A 22,732-nucleotide genomic window follows, 5' to 3' on the forward strand; every position below is an offset into this window, starting at 1 on the left:
GGTGAAAATTATACCAATAAAACTTCTACTCATCTCACGGAAACACAAGAAACCACTAAGATCCATCATCTGTCAGAGGAAAACCAAAAGGTTTCCACAATATTTGTGGCTCAAAAGCTCTTGAAAAGCAACATGGCTTCCATAAACCGATCCAGCAATATCCGCTCTCCCAAAGTCAAATATCCACTCTCTTCTGAGCCTTGTAGTGCGCCCAAACCATATTTAGCATCCATATATGTGGCATTACTATAGTGAGAAGAACCCACTTAATTTACGGTGTGTATTTCCTGGAGCACAATCTGGGCATTATGTGTTGGATAATAAAATGGCAAATGTGCAATTTTCATGTTGCAACATCCAGTGCGAGCTAATTTCCGTAAAGTGTCACTACTCCCATAGAATAATTCACTGAGGGTTATAATTTCCATAATGGAGTCACTTTATGGGGATTTCTACTGCTTTAGTTTCCTGTAATTGTGTTATATTAGGGCATCTGCAGATGGTGTGTCCCCTCTCCACTGGAATCTGCTCCTGCGATGTTTGATTCTATCACCAAGCAGCGCCTTATTTATGGTGCAGACGTTGCTGGTAATAGAAGAGACGTTGAAACCAGAAGCTCTGGGTGGCGCTGGCTCTGTCCAGCCACTAAGATTAGGGTGCCTGAGACCAGTAGTTTCATCCAGCCTGGCAGTATGGGTTTGTGTGCTGTCCAGCAATCTGGTAGTAATCTGCTACCTGCTTAAGCCAATTAGAAAGCACCAAACCCTCCTAAAGCTTGAAGCATATTCCTGGAATCTGCCAGATACAGCCTTGTTCTCCTCTGGTTCAGTCCTCTGTGCTCAGCTGGTGTATTTGTTTCCTGGTGTAATCCCAGCCCGCTTACTGACTACACTTACTTACACTTACACACTTACACACTGACTGCACACAACGCAAACACGCTTTCTTCAGCGCTGCTCGAGGTGTGCAGAGCGGCAGTGGAGAAAATCTCTCTTAGCAGAAGACTTCATCCACTATAAGTTCATGCTCAAAACCTATAACTCTGCCCTTCATCTGGCCAAACAATCCTACTTCACCACCCTCATCACCTCACTATCCAACAACCCAAGACGACTTTTTGAAACCTTAAACTCCCTCCTGAAACCTAAAGTACAGGCCCCCATCACCAACCTCAGCGGTGAGGATCTGGCCACTTATTTCCTAGAAAAAATCAACCACATCCATCAGGATATCTCAGCCCTATCTCCTCAGTGCCTGGATCCCCTTCCCTGCCGCACCTCAAGCTCACTAGACATCTTTGAGCCTGTTTCAGAAGAAGAAGTTTCCAAGCTCCTCGCTTCTGCTCGGCCTACAACCTGCAACAGTGACCCTATTCCTTCACAGCTCCTGCAGTCTCTCTCACCAGTGGTCACCACTCACCTGACTAAAATATTTAACCTCTCTCTTTCTTCAGGTATATTTCCCTCCTCATTTAAACATGCCATCATAACCCCTTTACTTAATAAGCCATCCCTGGACCAGAACTGCACTGCTAACTACAGACCTGTCTCTAACCTTCCCTTCATCTCTAAACTCCTGGAACGCCTGGTCCACTCCCGTCTAATCCGCTATCTCTCGGATAACTCTCTTCTCGACCCCTTACAATCTGGTTTCCGCTCTTTACACTCTACTGAAACTGCCCTCACTAAAGTCTCTAATGATTTAATAACAGCTAAATCGAAAGGTCATTGCTCCCTGCTGATTCTCCTGGATCTCTCTGCCGCATTTGACACTGTGGATCACCAGCTCCTCCTCACTATGCTCCGCTCTATAGGCCTCAAGGACACGGCCCTCTCCTGGTTCTCCTCCTACCTCTCTGACCGCTCCTTCACTGTATCTTTTTCCGGCTCCTCTTCCTCTTCTCGTCCCCTTACTATCGGGGTCCCGCAGGGCTCAGTCCTAGGCCCCCTCCTCTTCTCTTTATACACTGCCCCTATTGGACAAACAATCAGCAGATTTGGGTTCCAGTATCATCTCTATGCTGATGACACCCAATTATACACTTCTTCCCCTGACATCACCCCTACCCTAATTCAAAATACCAAGGATTGTCTGTCTGCTGTCTATAACATCATGTCCTCCCTCTATCTGAAACTAAATCTCTCTAAAACTGAACTTCTTGTGTTTCTCCCCTCTACTAACCTCACTCTACCTAACATCGAAATAACCCTGGAGGGTTCAACCATAACTCCCAAGCAGCATGCCCGCTGTCTTGGGGTCATATTCGACACTGAACTTTCCTTTACTCCGTACATCCGATCACTCAGTCGCTCTTGTCACCTGCATCTTAAAAACATCTCCAGAATCCGACCTTTTCTCACCTTTGAAACTGCTAAGACTCTTACTGTCGCTCTTATTCATTCTCGCCTGGACTACTGCAACTCTCTTCTGATCGGTCTCCCTCTTACCAAACTTTCTCCTCTCCAATCCATCTTGAATGCGGCAGCCAGGGTCATATTTCTGTCCAGCCGCTTCACCGATGCCTCCATCTTGTGCCAGTCATTACACTGGCTACCTATTCGCTACAGGGTCCAGTATAAACTCATCTCTCTCACCCACAAAGCTCTCCACTGTTCTGCACCGCCTTATATCTCCTCTCTCATCTCTGTCTATCGCCCTACACGTGCCCTCCGTTCTACAAATGACCTAAGACTAATATCCCCCGTAATCCGAACCTCGCACCTCCGTCTCCAAGACTTCTCTCGTGCTGCTCCAGCTCTCTGGAATGCACTTCCCCAGGCGATCAGACTGATACCTAGCCCTGACCTATTCAAGCGCGCTTTGAAAACCCATCTCTTCAAACAAGCCTACCACATCAACTACTCAGCAAGCTAACTTTGCCCTGTTCCCTCCTTCCAAATATTATTCTGAATCTGCACCCTACTATTCATCTGTCTCCACACCCTTCATGCACATGATAACTGCACTTGATACTTGTCTATTGCACTTAAACACACGGGCTGATGACCGGATCATGCAGCTTTATATGAAAATCCCTATTATAATTGCCAGACCTGAATTAACAAGCACTTTCCACCTGCTGTGTCCCCCCATTTCCTTGTAGATTGTAAGCTTGCGAGCAGGGACCTCACTCCTAATGTCACTGTTTGAATTGTCTTAACTTGTATTGAATTTATTGTCTGTACATGTCCCCGCTTAATTGTAAAGTGCTGCGGAATATGTTGGCGCTATATAAATAAAAATTATTATTATTATTATTACACTTGTGTCTTCTGATTTTCTACTTTCTCTGCTCTCCTGGTTATGGCCAACTACCTGACTATTCTTCTTGCCATCTCACTCCACAGAATAGCAGGTAACACAATGGCCCAGATCCATGTAATGGTGTTAGATGAGCATGGCAGTCACTGGGATCTGGAAAATAGAGTAGATAGAGCCAAGCCTTCTTGTGGTGGCCATCTTTTGATCTGCCAGGTGATCACTAACAGTGCTCCCAATACATCGTGTCTGCAAACTATTCCATCAAGGTCTGTGTACGAATAGCTAAATGGCGCTCCTTCCTTTCTTACCCCTACCATGTGCCCAGAAAGTAGTGTACAACCATATATAGGGGATTGTTGGATTCAAGAGACATTGGGAAATAATTTGTAAGGTCCATTTGTTTCCTATTATCCTGGTGAACACTCTCTGGGTAACTAGAGTATGAGGCTCAGTGGCTCTTGGCAATCTAAACTATCGTAATGGCCAATATTTTCCATCAGATGAGTTTCAAGAAGAAATATTAGACATTCACAAAGCATTTTTATAATAGTGCAGAGCTGAGGTGTCTTAAATTTAGATCTCAGGCATTTGGCAGAGGTAATGGAGATATAATTTTAAAGGCTACCAGGTAGTTGCAGACTCACATAAGTGAGGCAGGCCGAACACACCATCATCAAACTACCATACAAAATGAACCTGTACAAAAAGAACTAGAATAAAAAACATGTTACCGTTTTTTGGACTATAAGACTTTCCTGATTATAAGACGCACCCCAAATTTTGAGGAGAAAAATAGGAATTTTTTTTTTAATAACATGGTGGCGCTTCTTTTAATCCATGCGTCTTATTGCTGTGGTGAAGTGGGGTCATAGTGTCGCTGCTGGAGGAGGCAGTAGTGGGGTGCTGCTGCTGCCGCTGCCCGGGGTTGCCACCGTTGCTGCTGCCTGGGGTGTCCGCCGCTGTGGGGGGACTCTGTCAACATTTTGTGAAATGCCAGAGCCCCCGCATGTCCTGTGCGGTGGACTCTGTAAACATGGCTGCCGGGGGGCGGCGCATGCGCTGATGGCGATTTCGGTATCAAGATCTCAGGATATGAAATTTCAGCCCTGAAATTAGATCTCAGGACTCTAGGAAGCCATTAGCATCATTACCCTCCGCTTTCTCTTACAGGCCCATCATAATATTTTTCTTCAAGTGATCTTCTAACTTGCCAGCACATTCTACGTACGCTGTCATTTGGCTTTATAGTTTACAGATCTGGGCAGGTAACATCAGCATTTTAAAGTAGATGGATCCTCCAGGTTGTAAGTTCTATAGAAAAGGGCTTTCAATGCCCAAAGTCATTTGAACAGTTTTGGGTGGAGCAGAATGTTGTGGTCTAGAGGCAAAATGGTGATCATGGTAATACGGCCGGACTACATCACCGATAAAGCAGCCACAGCCGGTGACTGAGAGGAATCTGTGACTTCTCTGCATTCAGTGGTTACTACTCACCTGGGTAGTCATATGTGGGAATCTCCTCTTTACACCACTCATCACCCCTCACATATGTCTCTGTAGTATTAATATGGGTCAGATCTTCACCCTGAAACAAATATTGTAAAAGTCACCGACAGATGGAGAAGTCCCATCTATGATCAGCTCTAATCCTGCCATCTCCACCGTTCTCATTAAACAAGTTGTTGAAATATGTTTGGTACAAAAACTCATTCCTGTCTATGAGCGTTTAGTTGCTAAATTTGTAAACTATTTATAAAGCTTAAAAAAAACTCCCAGAGGCTCAAACAGGAAGAGCGTGTGACTGTATTTCCTGTTTTCCTGCTGTGTCTGTGTATGAGAGAAGCAGCCTTCTGTAGATGCTGCACAGATAGAGACACACAAATGATTTATTCCTGATCTATTAAGCTTACAAGAGACAAAAAAACTGACTGGCACATCCAGACTAATGTGAATAGGTGCATACCAAGAGGAGCTACCCCCATATACAATATACAAAGAATGGTTGCACTCTATCATGCTAAGGCATGTCAATGTGGAATATATGTAATTAGAATTGCAATACAGCTTTAGAATTATAGAAAAAATATATGAGACTCTTAGCATAAAATTTGGCCAAATATTATCTGCCCACCAGCCATCAGATTTGAGGCCGCCTTGACGTTGGCTGGTGGGCAGATAATATTTGGCCAAATTTTATGCTAAGAGTCTCATATATTTTTTCTATAATTCTAAAGCTGTATTGCTATTCTAATTACATATATTCCACATTGACATGCCTTAACATGATAGAGTGCAACCATTCTTTGTATAATATATATGATCTATTAAGCTTATCATACAGTTAGGTCCATACATATTTGGACAGAGACAACATTTTTCTAATTTTGGTTCTAGACATTACCACAATGAATTTTAAACAAAACAATTCAGATGCAGTAGAAGTTCAGACTTTCAGCTTTCATTTGAGTGTATCCACATTAAAACTGGATGAAGGGTTTAGGAGTTTCAGCTTCCAAATACAAGCACCACACCTCAAATCAACTCTTTATCTGCTTAATTGAGAATGACATAATGAAGGGATTGCCCACACCTGTCCATGAAATAGCCTTGGAGTCAATTGTCCAATTACTTTTGGTCCCTTTAAAAACAGGGTGGCACATGTTAAGGAGCTGAAACTCCTAAACCCTTCATCCAATTTTAATGTGGATACCCTCAAATAAAAGCTGAAAGTCTGAACTTCAACTGCATCTGAATTGTTTTGTTTAAAATTCATTGTGGTAATGTCTAGAACCAAAATTAGAAAAATATTGTCTCTGTCCAAATATATATGGACCTAACTGTATATTGCTCTTGATTGTTCCTGAAAAAACAAGTTCTGTTGTCACATGCTTGGAGAGAATCGTGAGCAATCCGCCAACAGGTTATGGGCCCAGAGTAACACAGCAACTATAGCCCAAAGCAAAAGCAGCACAGAGCAATAGAGAAGATGTCCACTAGCAGCAATCCTGTCAAGTTCTCAGTGCCAAGCCTCAAAAACCAGATATACCAGTCCTGGAAATTCAAGGGAAAGATGCTGTTAATAAGAGAAGATAGGTAGAAATACACTAAAGGGCATGTTACACTAAGCGATATCGCTAGCAATATCGCTATAACTTGTGACGTTATAGCGATATTGCTAGCGATATCGCTGTGTCTGATACTTACCTACGACCGGCTCCCCCGCTGGTTATCGCTGGTCGCGCGAGAACGTCCAGGACTGTTTCTCGTCGTCAGCTTCCTGCGGTGCTTCCTGTGGAGAGACCAGCGACGCGTGGAGCCGGGCGGGAGGACGCAGGATCGCCTGGTGTGACAGGTAAGTAGCGATCCCCGTCCCCAGCAATGTCGCTGGTGAGATCTGCCTGTGTGGCAGCTCACTAGCGACCACTTAGCGATGTACCAGCGATCCTGACCGCGTCATATCGCTGGTCGGGATCGCTGGTACATCGCTTAGTGTGACAGTACCTTAAGGATCAAGTGCCTCATCCATTATCAGGTGATTGGCTAGAGAAGGATCAGAGAGCACAAAGCACGATCTCCCTCAGTGTAGATGATAATCAGATTGTGCATATACGCAAATGTGCAACTGCAAAAGAGATGTGGGATGAGTTACAGAAAGTGCATGAAAGATTAAATCTCAGCAATAAGCTTTATCTCATGAGAAAGCTATATCAGTTTAAGCTAAGTGATGGACGTAATATGCAGGACTATATAAGAAAAACCCTATAGATTGTGGAGCGTCTCAGGAGTTTTGGAGAAGAAATTAAAGATTTTCATGCTGCTGCATTTCTATTAAGTGGTCTTCCAGAGAGTTATGACAGACTTGTGACTGCACTAGATGCACGGCCAGATGATGAGCTGACACTAGAGTATGTTAAAGGCACACTTTTGGATGAATTCAAGATAAAAACGCAGCATGTAAGCAGGATCCTTGCGGGCAGGATCCTCTCTCCTTCTGTACTTGTGTGCACCTTGTTTTGCTCATGTTTATTGTACTTGTCTATATTTACCCCTTTTCACATGTAAAGTGCCATGGAATAAATGGCGCTATAAAAATGTATAATAATAATAATAATAATTGCAGAGAGAAAGAACCATACTCTCTGTGAAAGTGGAAGAAGTATGTTGTTTGATGCGAGTCTACCTACAATGTATTGGGTAGAAGCCATCATGACAGCTTGCTATCTTTAAAACAGAGTGCCAGGTAAAGCCACAAATAAAACTCCATATGAGCTGTGGAACTGTGAGAAGCCTAACCTGAAGCACCTCAGGATATTTGGAAGCAAAACATTTGTGTATGTTTCCAAAGAAAAACGTTCCAAGTGGGAAACACACGCAAAGCAAGGAGTCCTGGTGGGCTATAGGGAAACTCAAAAGGGATGCAGAATCCTACACCCAAAGACCAACATAGCAACAATCAGCAGAGATGTAGTGATTGATGAAAACTCTATCGCTCAAAATCCATGATGTTACACCAGTTGTTGAACCTAAGAAGCAAGAACAAGAATCTTAATCACCAAACCCACATGCCGTAATGGAAAACACTGAAGTGTAGATAAGCTCTGAAGCCACCAAGGAAGACACAGAAAAACCAAGTCAACCTCCAGTCAGGAGATCAGAAAGGCCAAACAAAGGTATCCCAGCTAGATGACTTTCTTATATGGTCAGAACTCTTCCTGAACCAGAGCCACAGTCATGGCAAGAGATGCAAAAACTGCCAGTCCACAAGAAGCAGAAGTGGATAAATGCTGCTAATGATGGAGTCCCTTCACTAACTCCAGACATGGGAGCTTACTGAGCTACCACAAGGAAAAAGAGCTATCGGATGTAAGTGGGTCTTCAAAAAGAAATATGACTCAGAAGGTAGCGTTCACCGGTTTAAGGCAAGATTGGTCGCAAAAGGGTACTCGCAAAAGTATGGTGAAGATTATGATGCTACATTTTCTCCAGTTGTGAAGCAAGCCACATTCAGAACTTTAATGTCAGTAGCTGCAGTTCAACAGATGACAGTGAGACATTTTGACATCAAAACAGCCTTCCTACATGGTGACAATGATAAATCACCTGAGGAAGGCAGCGATCCGCTGCCGAAACGCGTAGAGGTCTAATAAAAGGCTGTTCACTATCTACTTATTGCAGTGTGCTCTATTGCCATAGTGCTCCTCAAACTGACCACATACCATTTTTTCCCTAAAAAAATACATGGTGACATTGAAGAAGAGTTGTACATGAGCCAACCCAAGGGGTATATTAAAAAGGGTGATGAATTCCTTGCCTGAGGAGGTGGTGATGGCGATCTCAGTCGAGGGGTTCAAGAGAGGCCTGGATGTCTTCCTGGAGCGTAACAATATTGTGTCTTACAGTTATTAGGTTCTTTAGAAGGACGTAGATCTGGAGATTTATTCTGATGGAATATAGGCTGAACTGGATGGACACATGGCTTTTTTCGGCCTTGCTAACTATGTTACTTTGTTTAAGAGCACCTTGTTTGTAAAATGCAAAAGTCTTTCTATGGACTTAAGCAGTCGGCAAGAGCTTGGAACTCAAAAATGAACAAAGTCTTGATGGATGAAAGATCTAAAAGATCTCAAGCTGATCCATGTTTGTATATGAAAAATGTAGCAAAGGAGTGGATGTATGTTCTCCTATATGTAGACGATGTAATCATGTCTTATTAAGATGAAAAATAAATTGCAAAGCTAGAAGAAATTCCCAACCAGCACTTTGAGACTAAGAACCTTGGAAATATGACATATTATTTGGGAATCCAAATCCATAGATAGGAAGATGGGAGTTTTCTTCTCAACCAAAGCTCTAAAATTTCCACAATCCTAAACCAGTTTGGAATATCAGAAGCCAAAGGCTGAGAGTTACAGACAAGCAGTGGGGGAGCTTCTGTACATAGCAACCACAACTTGTCTGGATATCACGGCCACAGTCGGAATTCTCTGTCGACGTGTAAGCAAGCCACGCCAGAGTGACTGGAATGCAATTAAGAGAATGCTTCAATATCTTAAAGAAACTCAAAGGTTAATGTTAAGATATCTGCATCAGGAGATCTCACACTCAAAGGTTATGTGGATGCAAATTGGAGATTCAAGTGATCGAAAATCAACAAGTGGTTACTTGTTCAAGTTAGGAGAAAATTCAATTTCTTAGTCCAGCAGAAAACAAGTGTCAGTTGCATTATCTTCTACAGAAGCAGAATATATGTCTGCTGCTTATGTAATTTGGTTGAAACAACTTTTGGAAGATTTCGGCAAGCCATTAGCTCAACCAACAGCTACCTTGCCAGCAGTAAGAAGATTAGTGCAAGGACTAAGCAATTTGATGTAAAACATCACCACTTACGTGACTTAGTAGAACGTGGTGTACTCCAGTTTGTTTATTGCGAGTCTGACAAGATGATAGCTGATGGCATGACAAAGCCATTATCAAGAGCCAAGTTTGTGGAATTCAGAACCGCAATGGGAAAAACAGGATAAGTAGTTGTTGAGTGGGGGTGTATGAGTGTTTAGTTGCTAGTTTTGTATGCTGTTTATAAAGTTTTAAAAAAAACTCTCAGAGGCTCACACAGGGAGAGCATGTGACTGTATTTCCTGTTGAGTCTGTGAATGAGAGAAGCAGCCTGCTGCAGATGCTGTACAGATAGAGACAAACAAATGATTTATTCCTGATCTATTAAGCTTATCATATATTTTTCCTGATTGTTCCTGAATAAGCAAGTTCTGTTGTCACACGCTTGGAGAGAATCGTGAGTAATCCGCTGCCAACACAAGTTCTGTGATGTATTAAGAGAAGTATAGAGTCTACATTACGTCAAATAATTATTCTCATCTTCTCCTTCTTGATCAGATCTCTTCTGGAACACTATGTCCAGTTCTGGGCATCAAAGTTAAAAAAAAACATTGACAAGCGAGAGCAAGTTCAGAGAAGAGCTACCAGGATGGTGAGATAAAACAAGACTGAGCACAAGACCTTCACAGCCGTCTACACATCATAGGGGAGATCTCCTGACTAGAGTTGAGCAAAACGGGTCGAAAAAATTCAAAAGTCACCGACTTTTGGCAAAGTCGGGTTTCATGAAACGAAACCCGACCCTAGGATGAGGTCGGCCACGAGGTCGGCGACTTATGCGCCAAAGTCGCGTTTCAAAAGTTTGTTTTGCGCTCTTTTTCAGCCAATCAGGATCCACGGACACTGTGGGCAACGTGATGACATAGGCACGGGTCACCACCATCTTTCAGAAGGGCATGCAAGTGATTGGCTTGCTTTGGTGGGCGTCACAGGGGGTATAAAAGGGCGTGCACGCCGACCGCCATCTTACTTCTGCCGATCTTAGCATAGGGAGAGGTTGCTGCTGATTCTGTAGGGAGAGCGTTAGGCAGGGAAGAAGACAGAAAAACTGCTTCTGCTGCTAGCGATTTGGCCTGCACAACACACCAGTCACTGTGTGTGCAGTGCAAGGGGAGGCTATATAGTGGTGTATCAGTGGTGTTGGTTGTTGGGCTGCCTTCTAAGGCTTCCTGACAGGCTGGCATTGCTGTTTACCCACTGCTCCGCAAACTGCTTTTTTAAAAGCAATCCAATCTCCCTTATCCTCTAGTCACTTTGGTCACAGCTGCGCCATCGAGCCTGTCACATAGCGCTCAGATATTCATTGGGCCTCAAACTGCTTTTTTAAAAGCAAGCCCAATTTTTTTTTTTGTCCTGCTGAGAAGAAAAAAAAACTGCTTCTGCTGCTGATAGCAATTTGGCCTGCACAACACACCAGTCACTGTGTGTGCAGTGCAAGGGGAGGCTATATTGTGGTGTATCAGTAGTGTTGGTTGTTGGGCTGCCTTTTAAGGCTTCCTGACAGGCTGGCATTGCTGTTTACCCACTGCTCCGCAAACTGCTTTTTTAAAAGCAATCCAATCTCCCTTATCCTCTAGTCACTTTGGTCACAGCTGTGCCATCGAGCCTGTCACATAGCGCTCAGATATTCATTGGGCCTCACACAATCCAAAAGTGTCCAGTGTCCAAAAGTGTGTGCAGAGATTCAAAATCTCCCTTATCCTCTAGTCACTTAGGTCACAGCTGTGCCATCGAGCCTGTCACATAGCGCTCAGATATTCATTGGGCCTCACACAATCCAAAAGTGTCCAGTGTCCAAAAGTGTGTGCAGAGATTCAAAATCTCACTTATCCTCTAGTCACTTAGGTCACAGCTGTGCCATAGAGCCTGTCTCATAGTGCTCAGATATTCATTGGGCCTCACACAATCCAAAAGTGTCCAGTGTCCAAATGTGTGTGCAGAGATTCAAAATCTCCCTTATCCTCTAGTCACTTAGGTCACAGCTGTGCCATCGAGCCTGTCACATAGCGTTCAGATATTCATTGGGCCTCACACAATCCAAAAGTGTCCAGTGTCCAAAAGTGTGTGCAGAGATTCAAAATCTCACTTATCCTCTAGTCACTTAGGTCACAGCTGTGCCATCGAGCCTGTCACATAGCGCTCAGATATCAGTGGGCCTCACACAATCCAAAAGTGTCCAGTGTCCAAAAGTGTGTGCAGAGATTCAAAATCTCACTTATCCTCTAGTCACTTAGGTCACAGCTGTGCCATCGAGCCTGTCACACAGCGCTCAGATATCAGTGGGCCTCACACAATCCAAAAGTGTCCAGTGTCCAAAAGTGTGTGCAGAGATTCAAAATCTCACTTATCCTCTAGTCACTTAGGTCACAGCTGTGCCATCGAGCCTGTCACATAGTGCTCAGATATCAGTGGGCCTCACACAATCCAAAAGTGTCCAGTGTCCAAAAGTGTGTGCAGAGATTCAAAATCTCACTTATCCTCTAGTCACTTAGGTCACAGCTGTGCCATCGAGCCTGTCACATAGCGCTCAGATATTCATTGGGCCTCACACAATCCAAAAGTGTCCAGTGTCCAAAAGTGTGTGCAGAGATTCAAAATCTCACTTATCCTCTAGTCACTTAGGTCACAGCTGTGCCATCGAGCCTGTCTCATAGTGCTCAGATATTCATTGGGCCTCACACAATCCAAAAGTGTCCAGTGTCCAAAAGTGTGTGCAGAGATTCAAAATCTCCCTTATCCTCTAGTCACTTAGGTCACAGCTGTGCCATCGAGCCTGTCACATAGCGCTCAGATATTCATTGGGCCTCACACAATCCAAAAGTGTCCATTGTCCAAAAGTGTGTGCAGAGATTCAAAATCTCACTTATCCTCTAGTCACTTAGGTCACAGCTGTGCCATCGAGCCTGTCACATAGCGCTCAGATATCAGTGGGCCTCACACAATCCAAAAGTGTCCAGTGTCCAAAAGTGTGTGCAGAGATTCAAAATCTCACTTATCCTCTAGTCACTTAGGTCACAGCTGTGCCATCGAGCCTGTCACATAGCGCTCAGATATCAGTGGGCCTCACACAATCCAAAAGTGTCCAGTGTCCAAAAGTGTGTGCAGAGATTCAAAATCTCACTTATCCTCTAGTCACTTAGGTCACAGCTGTGCCATCGAGCCTGTCACATAGCGCTCAGATATCAGTGGGCCTCACACAATCCAAAAGTGTCCAGTGTCCAAAAGTGTGTGCAGAGATTCAAAATCTCACTTATCCTCTAGTCACTTAGGTCACAGCTGTGCCATCGAGCCTGTCACATAGCGCTCAGATATCAGTGGGCCTCACACAATCCAAAAGTGTCCAGTGTCCAAAAGTGTGTGCAGAGATTCAAAATCTCACTGATCCTCTAGTCACTTAGGTCACAGCTGTGCCATCGAGCCTGTCAAATAGCGCTCAGATATTCATTGGGCCTCACACAATCCAAAAGTGTCCAGTGTCCAAAAGTGTGTGCAGAGATTCAAAATCTCACTTATCCTCTAGTCACTTAGGTCACAGCTGTGCCATCGAGCCTGTCTCATAGTGCTCAGATATTCAGTGGGCCTCACACAATCCAAAAGTGTCCAGTGTCCAAAAGTGTGTGCAGAGATTCAAAATCTCCCTTATCCTCTAGTCACTTAGGTCACAGCTGTGCCATCGAGCCTGTCACATAGCGCTCAGATATTCATTGGGCCTCACACAATCCAAAAGTGTCCAGTGTCCAAAAGTGTGTGCAGAAATTCAAAATCTCCCCTGTCCTATAGACACCTTGTACCTTGTTTTACATACTATATAGTTTGTTGGATTTTGTCTACATTTCTACCAAAAATGAGGAAGGCTGGTGGAAGAGGCCGTGGAATTGGGCGGGGGTTGGCAGCTGGTAATGATGGTGTTGGTGGTGGATCTGATGGTAGTGGCAAGAGCAAAATAGGACCAAATGCAGGAGGTGTTGAGCCTGCGTCATCGTCTGGCTACATAAGGCCTCGAACGCTTAGTTTTCTAGGAGTTGGCAAACCGCTTTTAAAGCCAGAGCATCAGGAAAAGGTTTTGTCTTACATTGCTGACTCAGCCTCCAGCTCTATCGCCTCCTCTTCTTCAGTTGTAAAAAGTAAAAGCACTGAGTCGTCATTGGAGGCTCATGTTCATGAACCACACCTTTCCTTGTGTCCTTCACCCCAACCAAGATTGAAGGATGACGCAGACCATACTACTGATTACTCCATGGAGCTGTTTTCACATACCATGCCTGGATTATCAAGTGAAATGGTGAATTACCCAGGCCAAGATGAATCTGACATGGAGTGCACTGATGCACAGCCGCTGATGGATGATTCTGCTGGTACATTCACTCAGAGCACTACATTGTCCTCGCAGTGTACAGAGCCAGATTCTGACCCTGATGAGACTCAGGTGCCCCTTCCCGCACACTATACCACCATACACGGTGACACAGAGGAAGGTGCACATGACATAGAAGAGGAGGTGATGGATGACCCAGTTGTTGACCCAGATTGGCATCCATTGGGGGAAGAGGGTGCTGCTTCCAATAGCTCAGATGAGGAGCATCCACAGCAGACATCGACATCGCAACAGCTGTTATCTGGCAGGCCCGGAGCACTCCAAAGACAGGTTCCAAACATCAAAAGAGTTGCTGGACAGCTTGTCCAGAGGGTCAAAAGATCACAGCGTGCTAGGCCGCAAAATTTCTGCCAAAGTAGGAAGAGTGCAGTGTGGCACTTTTTTGAACAAAATCCTCATGATCAGGCCAAGGTTATCTGTAAGAAGTGCGCAAAGACCTTTAGCCGAGGGAAAAATCTGAAAAATTTGAATACCAGTTGCATGCTTAGACATTTAACCAGCATGCACTTGCAAGCGTGGACACAACACCAAACCTCAAGTGCCACATGTGCAACTGATCACAACGAAGGTAGTCAGCAACGCTACATTGTTTCCCCCACTGTAAGCCCACCGGTTAGCACAGCAGCAAATGTTGAGGTGTCGTTGCAAGACCACAGCAGTCAGGGAATCCCACTGTTATATCAAAGAAAGACTGATTCTAGGCCATCAGAAAGAACACCAACTCCATCACCATCATCAACCCTCTCTCAGTCCGCCCTGTCCACCGCTACTTCCACCATATGCAGCTCTCAAGTCCAGCTCACCCTCCCAGACACTATGAGTAGGTCAAGAAAGTACTCAGTCTCTCATCCGCGTACACTGGGTTTGAACGCCCACATTGCCAAACTAATCTCGTTTGAGATGATGCCCTTTCGGTTGGTGGAAAGCACAGCTTTCCGCGAACTCATGGCCTATGCAGTACCACGCTATGACCTACGCAGTCGCCACTTCTTCTCTCGCAAAGCCATCCCAGCCCTCCACCATCATGTGAAAGACCGCATTGTCCATGCACTCAAGCAGTCAGTGAGCGGAAAGGTGCACCTCACTACTGATGCATGGTCCAGTCGGCATGGCCAGGGCCGTTACGTGTCCATCACTGCGCACTGGGTTAATGTGGTGGATGCAGGGTCCACAGGGGACAGCGGTGGTGGGACAGTGCTGCCTAGCCCACGGTATAGGAAACAGTTGGCTGTAGGCGTTCCACCCTCCTCCTCCTCCTCCTCCTCCTCCTCCAGAAGCGAAAGCTAGTCCACAGAGCGCAGTCGTACGAGCACTCCATCTGCAGCTGCCACTGTTGCACACGATGTGTCCCCCTATCGAGCAGCTAGTGGAAAGCGTCAGCAGGCTGTGTTGCAGATGATGTGTTTGGGCAACAGACATACCGCCGAGGTGCTGGCCGAGTACTTGAAGTGACAAACTGAGTCATGGCTGGGCAGTGTACATCTTGAGGCAGGCAAGGTAGTTAGTGATAACGGCCGTAATTTTGTGGCAGCCATAGCCCTTTCAAAACTCAGCCACATACCTTGCTTGGCTCACACCTTGAACCTGGTGGTGCAGTGCTTCCTCAAAAATTATCCGGAGTTAACAGCCCTGCTCCAGAAGGTGCGAAGACTGTGCGCGCACATCCGCCGGTCGCCTGTACACTCCGTTCGTATGCAGAAGCTGCAGCGATTGCTCCACCTTCCCAACCACCGCCTCATTATCGACATTGCAACAAGGTGGAACTCCACCCTGCACATGGTGGAGCGGCTGTGCGAGCAGAGGCAGGCCATAATGCATTTGTGGGAGGATACACGGCCAGGCACTTTGAGAGCAGACATGGAGTTGACAGGTGTGCAGTGGTCGAAGCTGAAAGACCTCTGTAAAGTCCTTCAGTGTTTTAAGGAATGCACACGGCTGGTAAGCGCAGACGACGCCATCCTAAGCATGAGCATCCCACTTATGCGTCTGCTCATGCAAACTTTGACACACCTTAAGGAGCAGGCGTCTGCACCCAATGTTGATGAGGAGGAAGAGGAGGAGGGAATCCTTGATGACATTCAGCCATTGTCTGCTCAGGGACCTCTCGTGGACGAGGTGGAGGAAGAAGAGGAGGAGGAGGATGATGATGGGGATGATTACTTAGGGGAGGAGGATGCATCTCGTGGGGCAAGTGAAAATGTTGGCATGGCAAGGTCTGGTACAGGGTTTGTGCGTGACTGGAGGGATGTGGATTTGCCAGAAAGTGCTCCTCCAACCAGCACTCGCAGTGCATCATTGACACCGGGAACATTGGCCCACATGTCAGATTATGCCTTGCGGATCCTAAAAAGGGACCCCCGCATTGCCAAAATGATGAACGATGACGACTACTGGTTGGCCAGCATCCTGGATCCACGCTATAAAGGCAAATTACAAAACATCATGCCACAGGAGAACCTTGACCTAATATTGGCTAATAAACAAGCAACTCTGGTAAATCGGTTGCTTGAGGCATTCCCCGCACACAGCAGCGGTGATGGTTCTCACACGAGCCATACGGGCCGGGGGCAGCTTGGCAGAGGTGTTCGTGGTGCACACAGCAGAAGTGGCGTTGGAGACAGGGGTTTCATGACAATGTTGTGGACTGATTTTTCAAATACCGCTCACACAACTGGTAATACTGCATCGATGGAAAGTGACAGGAGACAGCAGTTGTCAACCATGGTTACAAACTACTTTTCCTCCCATATCGATGTTCTCCCACACAGGTCATTCCCCTTTGACTATTGGGCCGCTAAACTGGACACCTGGCCTGAATTGGCCCAATATGCCTTACAGGAGCTCGCTTGCCCAGCTGCAAGTGTGCTATCGGAAAGAGTCTTCAGTGCAGCTGGATCAATCCTGACAGAAAAAAGGACCCGTCTGTCAACCCAAAATGTGGATGATCTAACCTTCATTAAAATGAACCATGCATGGGTTTCCAAGGATTTTGTCCCACCTTCCCCTGATGACACATAGGGTGACAGAAAAATGGCTTGCTTTGGTCCACCTCTTCCTGGGACTTCACCTATTTCGCCTTTTGCATCAGCTGAATGTCCAACATCAACATATGCCACTTTCTAAAACTCCCTAACTGTGCTGCCTCCCCCCCCATGGCCGGGGTCACCACCTAGCGCACGACACCGTGCGAGTGCCGTTGCCCTGGACAGGTGGGTAGGCCGACTCTTGGGCGCGGGCACTGGCACAGGGTCCCTCATAGTGCAATCAAGTGTCTCTGACGGTGGTGGTGCACCCCCGCCGTCAGACACACCGCTGTACTATGAGGGGCCCAGTGCCAGTACCGACGCCCACGAGTGGGCCCCCCTTGCTTGGGCAGGGCCCCAGCATTTGCAATCTTTACCTCTCCCTGCTCCTCCGCTGTGTAATCTGGGCCGTCAAATCCATACTGTGCCTGACACCGTCTGAGCCTGCCTCCTGAGACATATATTTTGAATGTGTACGCTATCCATACATGTTATCCGGGGATACGGTACCCTTTCTAACCTTTGTGCAATGATGTGCAATCCATACTGGGCCTAACACCGTCTGAGCCTGCCTCCTGAGACATATATTTTGAATGTGTACGCTATCCATACATGTTATCCGGGGATACGGTACCCTTTCTAACCTTTGTGCAATCACGTGCAATCCATACTGGGCCTAACACCGTCTGAGCCTGCCTCCTGAGACATATATTTTGAATGTGTACGCTATCCATACATGTTATCTGGGGATACGGTACCCTTTCTAACCTTTGTGCAATCACGTGTAATCCATACTGGGCGTGAGAACGGCTGGCGAGCTGTTAAGCAAGCTACAGCACCTGTGGTTTGCACACGTAAGTTTTTCATTTTTTCAGGAATGACGGTTAGGCCTAATTCCGGAACTGCAGTTGACCTGCACTTACTGGGAAATCATTGTTTGCGGATAATAATTGTAATCAGTGATCCCCATCACTAACGTTGTTCAGCGGGTTATCTGCACCTGTAAGCGACAAACGCTGGCCTTTTCATTGTAGCGCACATGCAGCCACGGACATGTAAGGGCATGACACACCAGTTATTGGCCAATCTCATGTTCCAGAGCCTCACGTGTCCCTCTAGTAAGCCGGACTCGGACCGCGGGGCATGACGGAGTCTCGTTCGTTAACGGAATTAAGCTTGCAATGTGTGCATCTGTTCTGTAGCTGGCATGGTTGAGGTTTCCCAGGTGGAGTCGAATTTAACTGTAGGCTCCACTCCTGGTGGTGCCCTTCTGGACATTCCTTTAAGGTTCAGCTTTGCAACCATACTGCCCACGTAAAACAAACACTTTGCCTTCATGAACGCTGTTTGGAGGGTCATGACTCGTGGGAATAACGCCGCCCAATCAGTTAACCTGCTAGAGAGATCCTTCGTTGCTCCCAAGCATGACATCACACTCCCTAGGAGGAAGGTAATGCCACTGTGGCGACCGTACTCCTGGGGGCGACACAAGTGCACTGATGCCCAGCCACTGCTCGATGAATCTGCTGGTACATTGACCCAGACCACTACATTCCCCTCGCACGCTACACGGCCTGAATCTGACCCTGATGAAACTCAGGTTACCCTTCCCATATACAGTTCCATCTTACACGGTGACAAAGAGGAAGCTGCAGATGAAAGTGCAGGTTCGGCCCACCCGCCATCAGACACACCACCGTACTATCAGGGGCCCTGTGCCAGTGCCGTCGCCAACGAGTGGGCCCCCCCTGCTTGCTCAGGATCACAGCACTTGCAAGGTTGAAATACTGTGCAGTGAGATGGAAGATGGGGACGACGAGGAGTCCAGACTAGTACAGGGATTCCCTAGCGAGGAGACTTATTTGATTGTTTTCAATGTTGGGACAGCAATTTTTGGGGAGCACGTTACTCTGGAGAATGATAGATGGGGCCCACCATACACTGGAACATTCCAAAGGTGGACATCAGACACTGGAGCAGCATTTACAGGGCCCATTATACACTAGAGCATTAGAAATGGGGCCCATAATGTTTGGAGCATTATTTGGGCCCATAAGACAGTGGAGCTTCATCCATGGGGACCAACATATACTGTAGCATTATGTGGAGCTCATCATATACTGTTTCAAACATTATATGGGACCAATGATTCTGTATGGAGAAATAGATGGGCCTCGTCATGAGATGTAAAAAGTGAAGTATTTTTCATTGTACTATACCGCTATTTCTCTGCCGTATCGGAGCATGATGAGTTTTGGTATGTGTTAAAGGGGCGCTCTTTCGCCCAGGGCACATGAAAACCTGAAGCCAGCCCCCCCCCCACAACTTTAGCCAAATAACCCCCATTTTTCAGTGCGTAACTTGTATTATGAAGTTAATTAAGGTTGACAAGCTTAAGTAAGAAGAATTGATGCTTTTGGCATTCAAATGAGCACTGTAGGTGTGTTTCCTGTCCTCCTCTCACTGCCGACTTTTATTCCCCATTGACTTACATTGGGTTTCGTGTTTCGGGACGACCCCGACTTTTCCCTATAATCGGACGATCTTGCTCGACCCGACTTTTGGAAAAGTCGGGTTTCACGAAACGAAACGCGACCCTAAAAAACCAATAGTCGCTCAACTCTACTCCTGACACCTTCTCTCCATCTACCTGATAATCCTGAGGAGCACTGCGATCTTCTTCTTTACAGTCCTGTGGAAGAAGAGGACGGGGACATCTCTCTGGTGTTGCCCTCTTACTGGATAGATCTGGAGGAAACACATACAGGGACGGAATTCATTCTCTACATACAGATAATTATAGGCCGTGTGTATTTAGTCCTGTCTATTACCTGGAGATGTGAGGGGCTGGGGAACCTCCATTATGACGTTCTTGTACAGATCTTTGTGTCCTTCAAAATACTCCCACTCCTCCATGGAGAAATAGACAGCGACATCCTGACACCTTATAGGAACCTGACACATACAATGATACCGTCATCCCCCGATACCTTCATAGTGTTACTGTATAAAGTCCCAGCATTCCCAGCAGTGTCACCTCTCCAGTCAGCAGCTCAATCATCTTGTAGATGAGTTCTAGAATCTTCTGGTCATTGATGTCCTCATGGATCAGGGGGTGAGGTGGAGGCCCCGTGATTGGGCTCAGGGGTCTTCCCCATCCCTCAGACACAGGGTCCTGACAGCGATCACTAGAGGTCTTCTTCACCACTGTGTAATCCTGGTAATGGAGAGACACATTAATAAATCTCACTACAGACATTTCCAGAGTCCTCACCTCTCCAGTTCTGTCCATCTGTTATTCCCATAGATAAGAATGATGTAATGTGACGTCATCAGAATCTCTCACCTCTCCAGTGAGACGGAAGAGGATCTCTAGGGTGAGGTGTAATATCCTCTCCGCCATCTTGTCTCTGTCCATATCCATCCTTGATGGGTAAATCAGGAAAATTCTCTTCTGTAGAAGATCTTCACTGAGAGGATCCGATATTGTAGAGACCTGAATGAAAAGAAGATGAGCCGATGTAACATCATAAGAATCCTGTGTAATAATACAATTACTGGAGATAACAAGGGAAACATATGAGGAGATTTATTATTTTACAGTATTTAGTTTTCTTCCCTGACATCTACCACTGCCTCTTGCTTCATATGGAAGGACATGCTGCCCAAGGTTTCTCCCGATAGGTGCCATTTCCCTGATGAGTCATACGTTTGAAGAAACGCGTCGGGAGGCACCCATGGTCAGTCCAGGGCTGGCTAGACATTAAGGGTCAGCTGTGGACTGCCCTTGTAAGGGAAGGAGTCTTTGGGGACCAGGGTCAGCCAAGATAACAGGGACTGACAGAGATAAATTCCCCACTTAAGTTATTGCATTTTGGAAATTGCACCCCACTGGGAATTTATCTACAGATAAAGGCACAATTGTGTCTCCATGGGGGTTGTGCTCACAGCCCAACATCGTGTGACCCTCCATAGAAATGCCACCCCACACCATTACTGACCACTGCCAAACCGGTCATGCTGAAGGATGTTGCAGGCAGCAGATCGCTCTCCACGGCGTCTCCAGACTCTGTCACGGCTGTCACATATGCTCAGTGTGAACCTGCTTTCATCTGTGAAGAGCACAGGGCGCCAGTGGTGAATTTGCCAATCCTGGTGTTCTGTGGCAAATGCCAAGCGTCCTGTACGTTGTTGGGCTGTGAGCACAACCCCCATCTGTGGACATCGGGACCTCAGGTCATCCTAATGGAGTCAGTTTCTAATCGTTTGTGCAGACACATTGTCACGCTCACCGCCGGCTCCACACTCGCCGCTCCCGCCGCGTCCTCGGCTCCTGCTGCCGCCTCTCCCCACGCTGGGTGCGCCCGCCGCCTCCGGCGTGCTCCCGTGGCGGGCGCGCGCTCACCTGCACGCCTATCCTCCACCCCGCGCTCTGTCCCGGCGTTCGGCCCGGGGCGCATGCGCACCCTGCGCTCCAGGTCCCACTACAGGCCAAGCCAGGCCTTCTCCCCGCCCTCCTGACCCTGCTGACCTGACCCGGAGACTCCTGCCTCTATAAGAGGCAGCCTCTTCCTCCAGCTCACCGCCTGATCGTCACTTCCTCTCCCTGTGACTCTGGCCCCAGCCTGCCTGCCTTTTTCCTGCTGCTCTTACCCTTTCCTCGTGCTTCCTGTCTAACCGTTCCTTGTGTTCCTCCCAGTGCCCGCCATCTCGTCTCCGTGTTCAGCCTGTGCCCTGCGTCTGACCCGTGTCTTGCCGTTCCAGCCTTGCCTGCCTGTATCCTTCAGCCTCCGTTCCTGGCCTCCAGTCCTGCCGGTTCCAGTCCAGCTCATCCTTCCGCCTGCCCGCTGCATCCTCTACTGTGCACCTCCGTCCTCGGGTACCAGCTGCCGTGGTGAGTAGTTTCCCCTGGGCCTGTCCCAAACGCTCCCTGTATAGGGGGTGGTCCACCTGGTCCGCTCGCCCAGGGGAGGTTCGCTTGCCACGGTCCAGTGGGTTCACCCTTGGGAATCCTTACACACATGAACATTTGTGGCCTGCTGAAGATCATTTTGCAGGGCTCTGGCAGTGCTCCTTCCTGTTCCTCCTTGCACAAAGGTGGAGGTAGCTGTCCTGCTGCTGGGTTGTTGCCCTCATACGGCCCCCTCCACATCTCCTGGATGTTACGCTGTTACACTGCCAATTTTGGGGCTAAAGTCACATTTTTGTGAGTAAAAAAAGTAAAATTGTCATTTTTTCCTTCCACATTGCTTAAATCCCTGTTACACTATCCGAATTCAGATATTGTCCTGGTCAGAAAGGAGAATACAGGGAGTGAAAGGGTTAATAGGACTCACAGGAGGAACCGGCCCATAAAGCAGAAGATCCAGGAGTGTCTGCCACATATATGACTGCTCTGTGCGCACAGGACCTGTGATGAGGTCACAGGAGGGGAGGAGTCAGGGGTCACATGATCAGGGGCCTCAGTGTGTGCAGGACTCAGTGTGCTGGAGCGCTCCCGATAGTCAGCTGCATGTGTCGCGCTGTGTGATAGTCACAGCACCTGCGTGGAGGACGACACATGCAGCTGATTATCGGGAGCGCTCCAGGGATCCGGGGTCCCGATGCAGCTATTCGGTAAGTGATATTAGCCAATAACAACTTCTCCGACGATATTCGCTCATCTCTAGTAATAACAGCT

General features: G+C 46.9%; 1 protein-coding gene across 1 annotated transcript; it reads right to left on the reverse strand.

The window, feature by feature from the left end:
- Positions 1 to 55: 55 nt before the first annotated feature.
- LOC141075911 (gastrula zinc finger protein XlCGF53.1-like) lies at positions 56 to 20,476 on the reverse strand. Its single transcript, XM_073563119.1, has 6 exons — positions 20,399 to 20,476; positions 20,090 to 20,269; positions 19,884 to 20,007; positions 19,703 to 19,800; positions 4,756 to 4,846; positions 56 to 69 (listed from the first exon to the last, which is right to left on the reverse strand). The coding sequence occupies exons 1-6, from the start codon at positions 20,474 to 20,476 to the stop codon at positions 56 to 58; spliced, it is 585 nt and encodes a 194-aa protein (XP_073419220.1).
- Between the last annotated feature and the right edge of the window lie 2,256 nt (positions 20,477 to 22,732).

This window comes from Dendrobates tinctorius, unplaced genomic scaffold, assembly GCF_039654945.1.
Source record: "Dendrobates tinctorius isolate UK_male_01 unplaced genomic scaffold, ASM3965494v1 ptg000380l, whole genome shotgun sequence".
Classification (NCBI taxonomy): Eukaryota; Metazoa; Chordata; class Amphibia; order Anura; family Dendrobatidae; genus Dendrobates; species Dendrobates tinctorius.

Bases quoted from the DNA above. Each gene is read 5' to 3' on its own strand.
- LOC141075911 (XM_073563119.1), bottom strand. From the start codon at position 20,476: ATGGATATGGACAGAGACAAGATGGCGGAGAGGATATTACACCTCACC. The intron at 20,270-20,398 runs GTGAGAGATTCT...CTCCATTACCAG, and splicing joins TCTTCCGTCTCACTGGAGAG to GATTACACAGTGGTGAAGAA. The intron at 19,801-19,883 runs GTAATAGACAGG...TGTTTCCTCCAG, and splicing joins CCAGCCCCTCACATCTCCAG to ATCTATCCAGTAAGAGGGCA.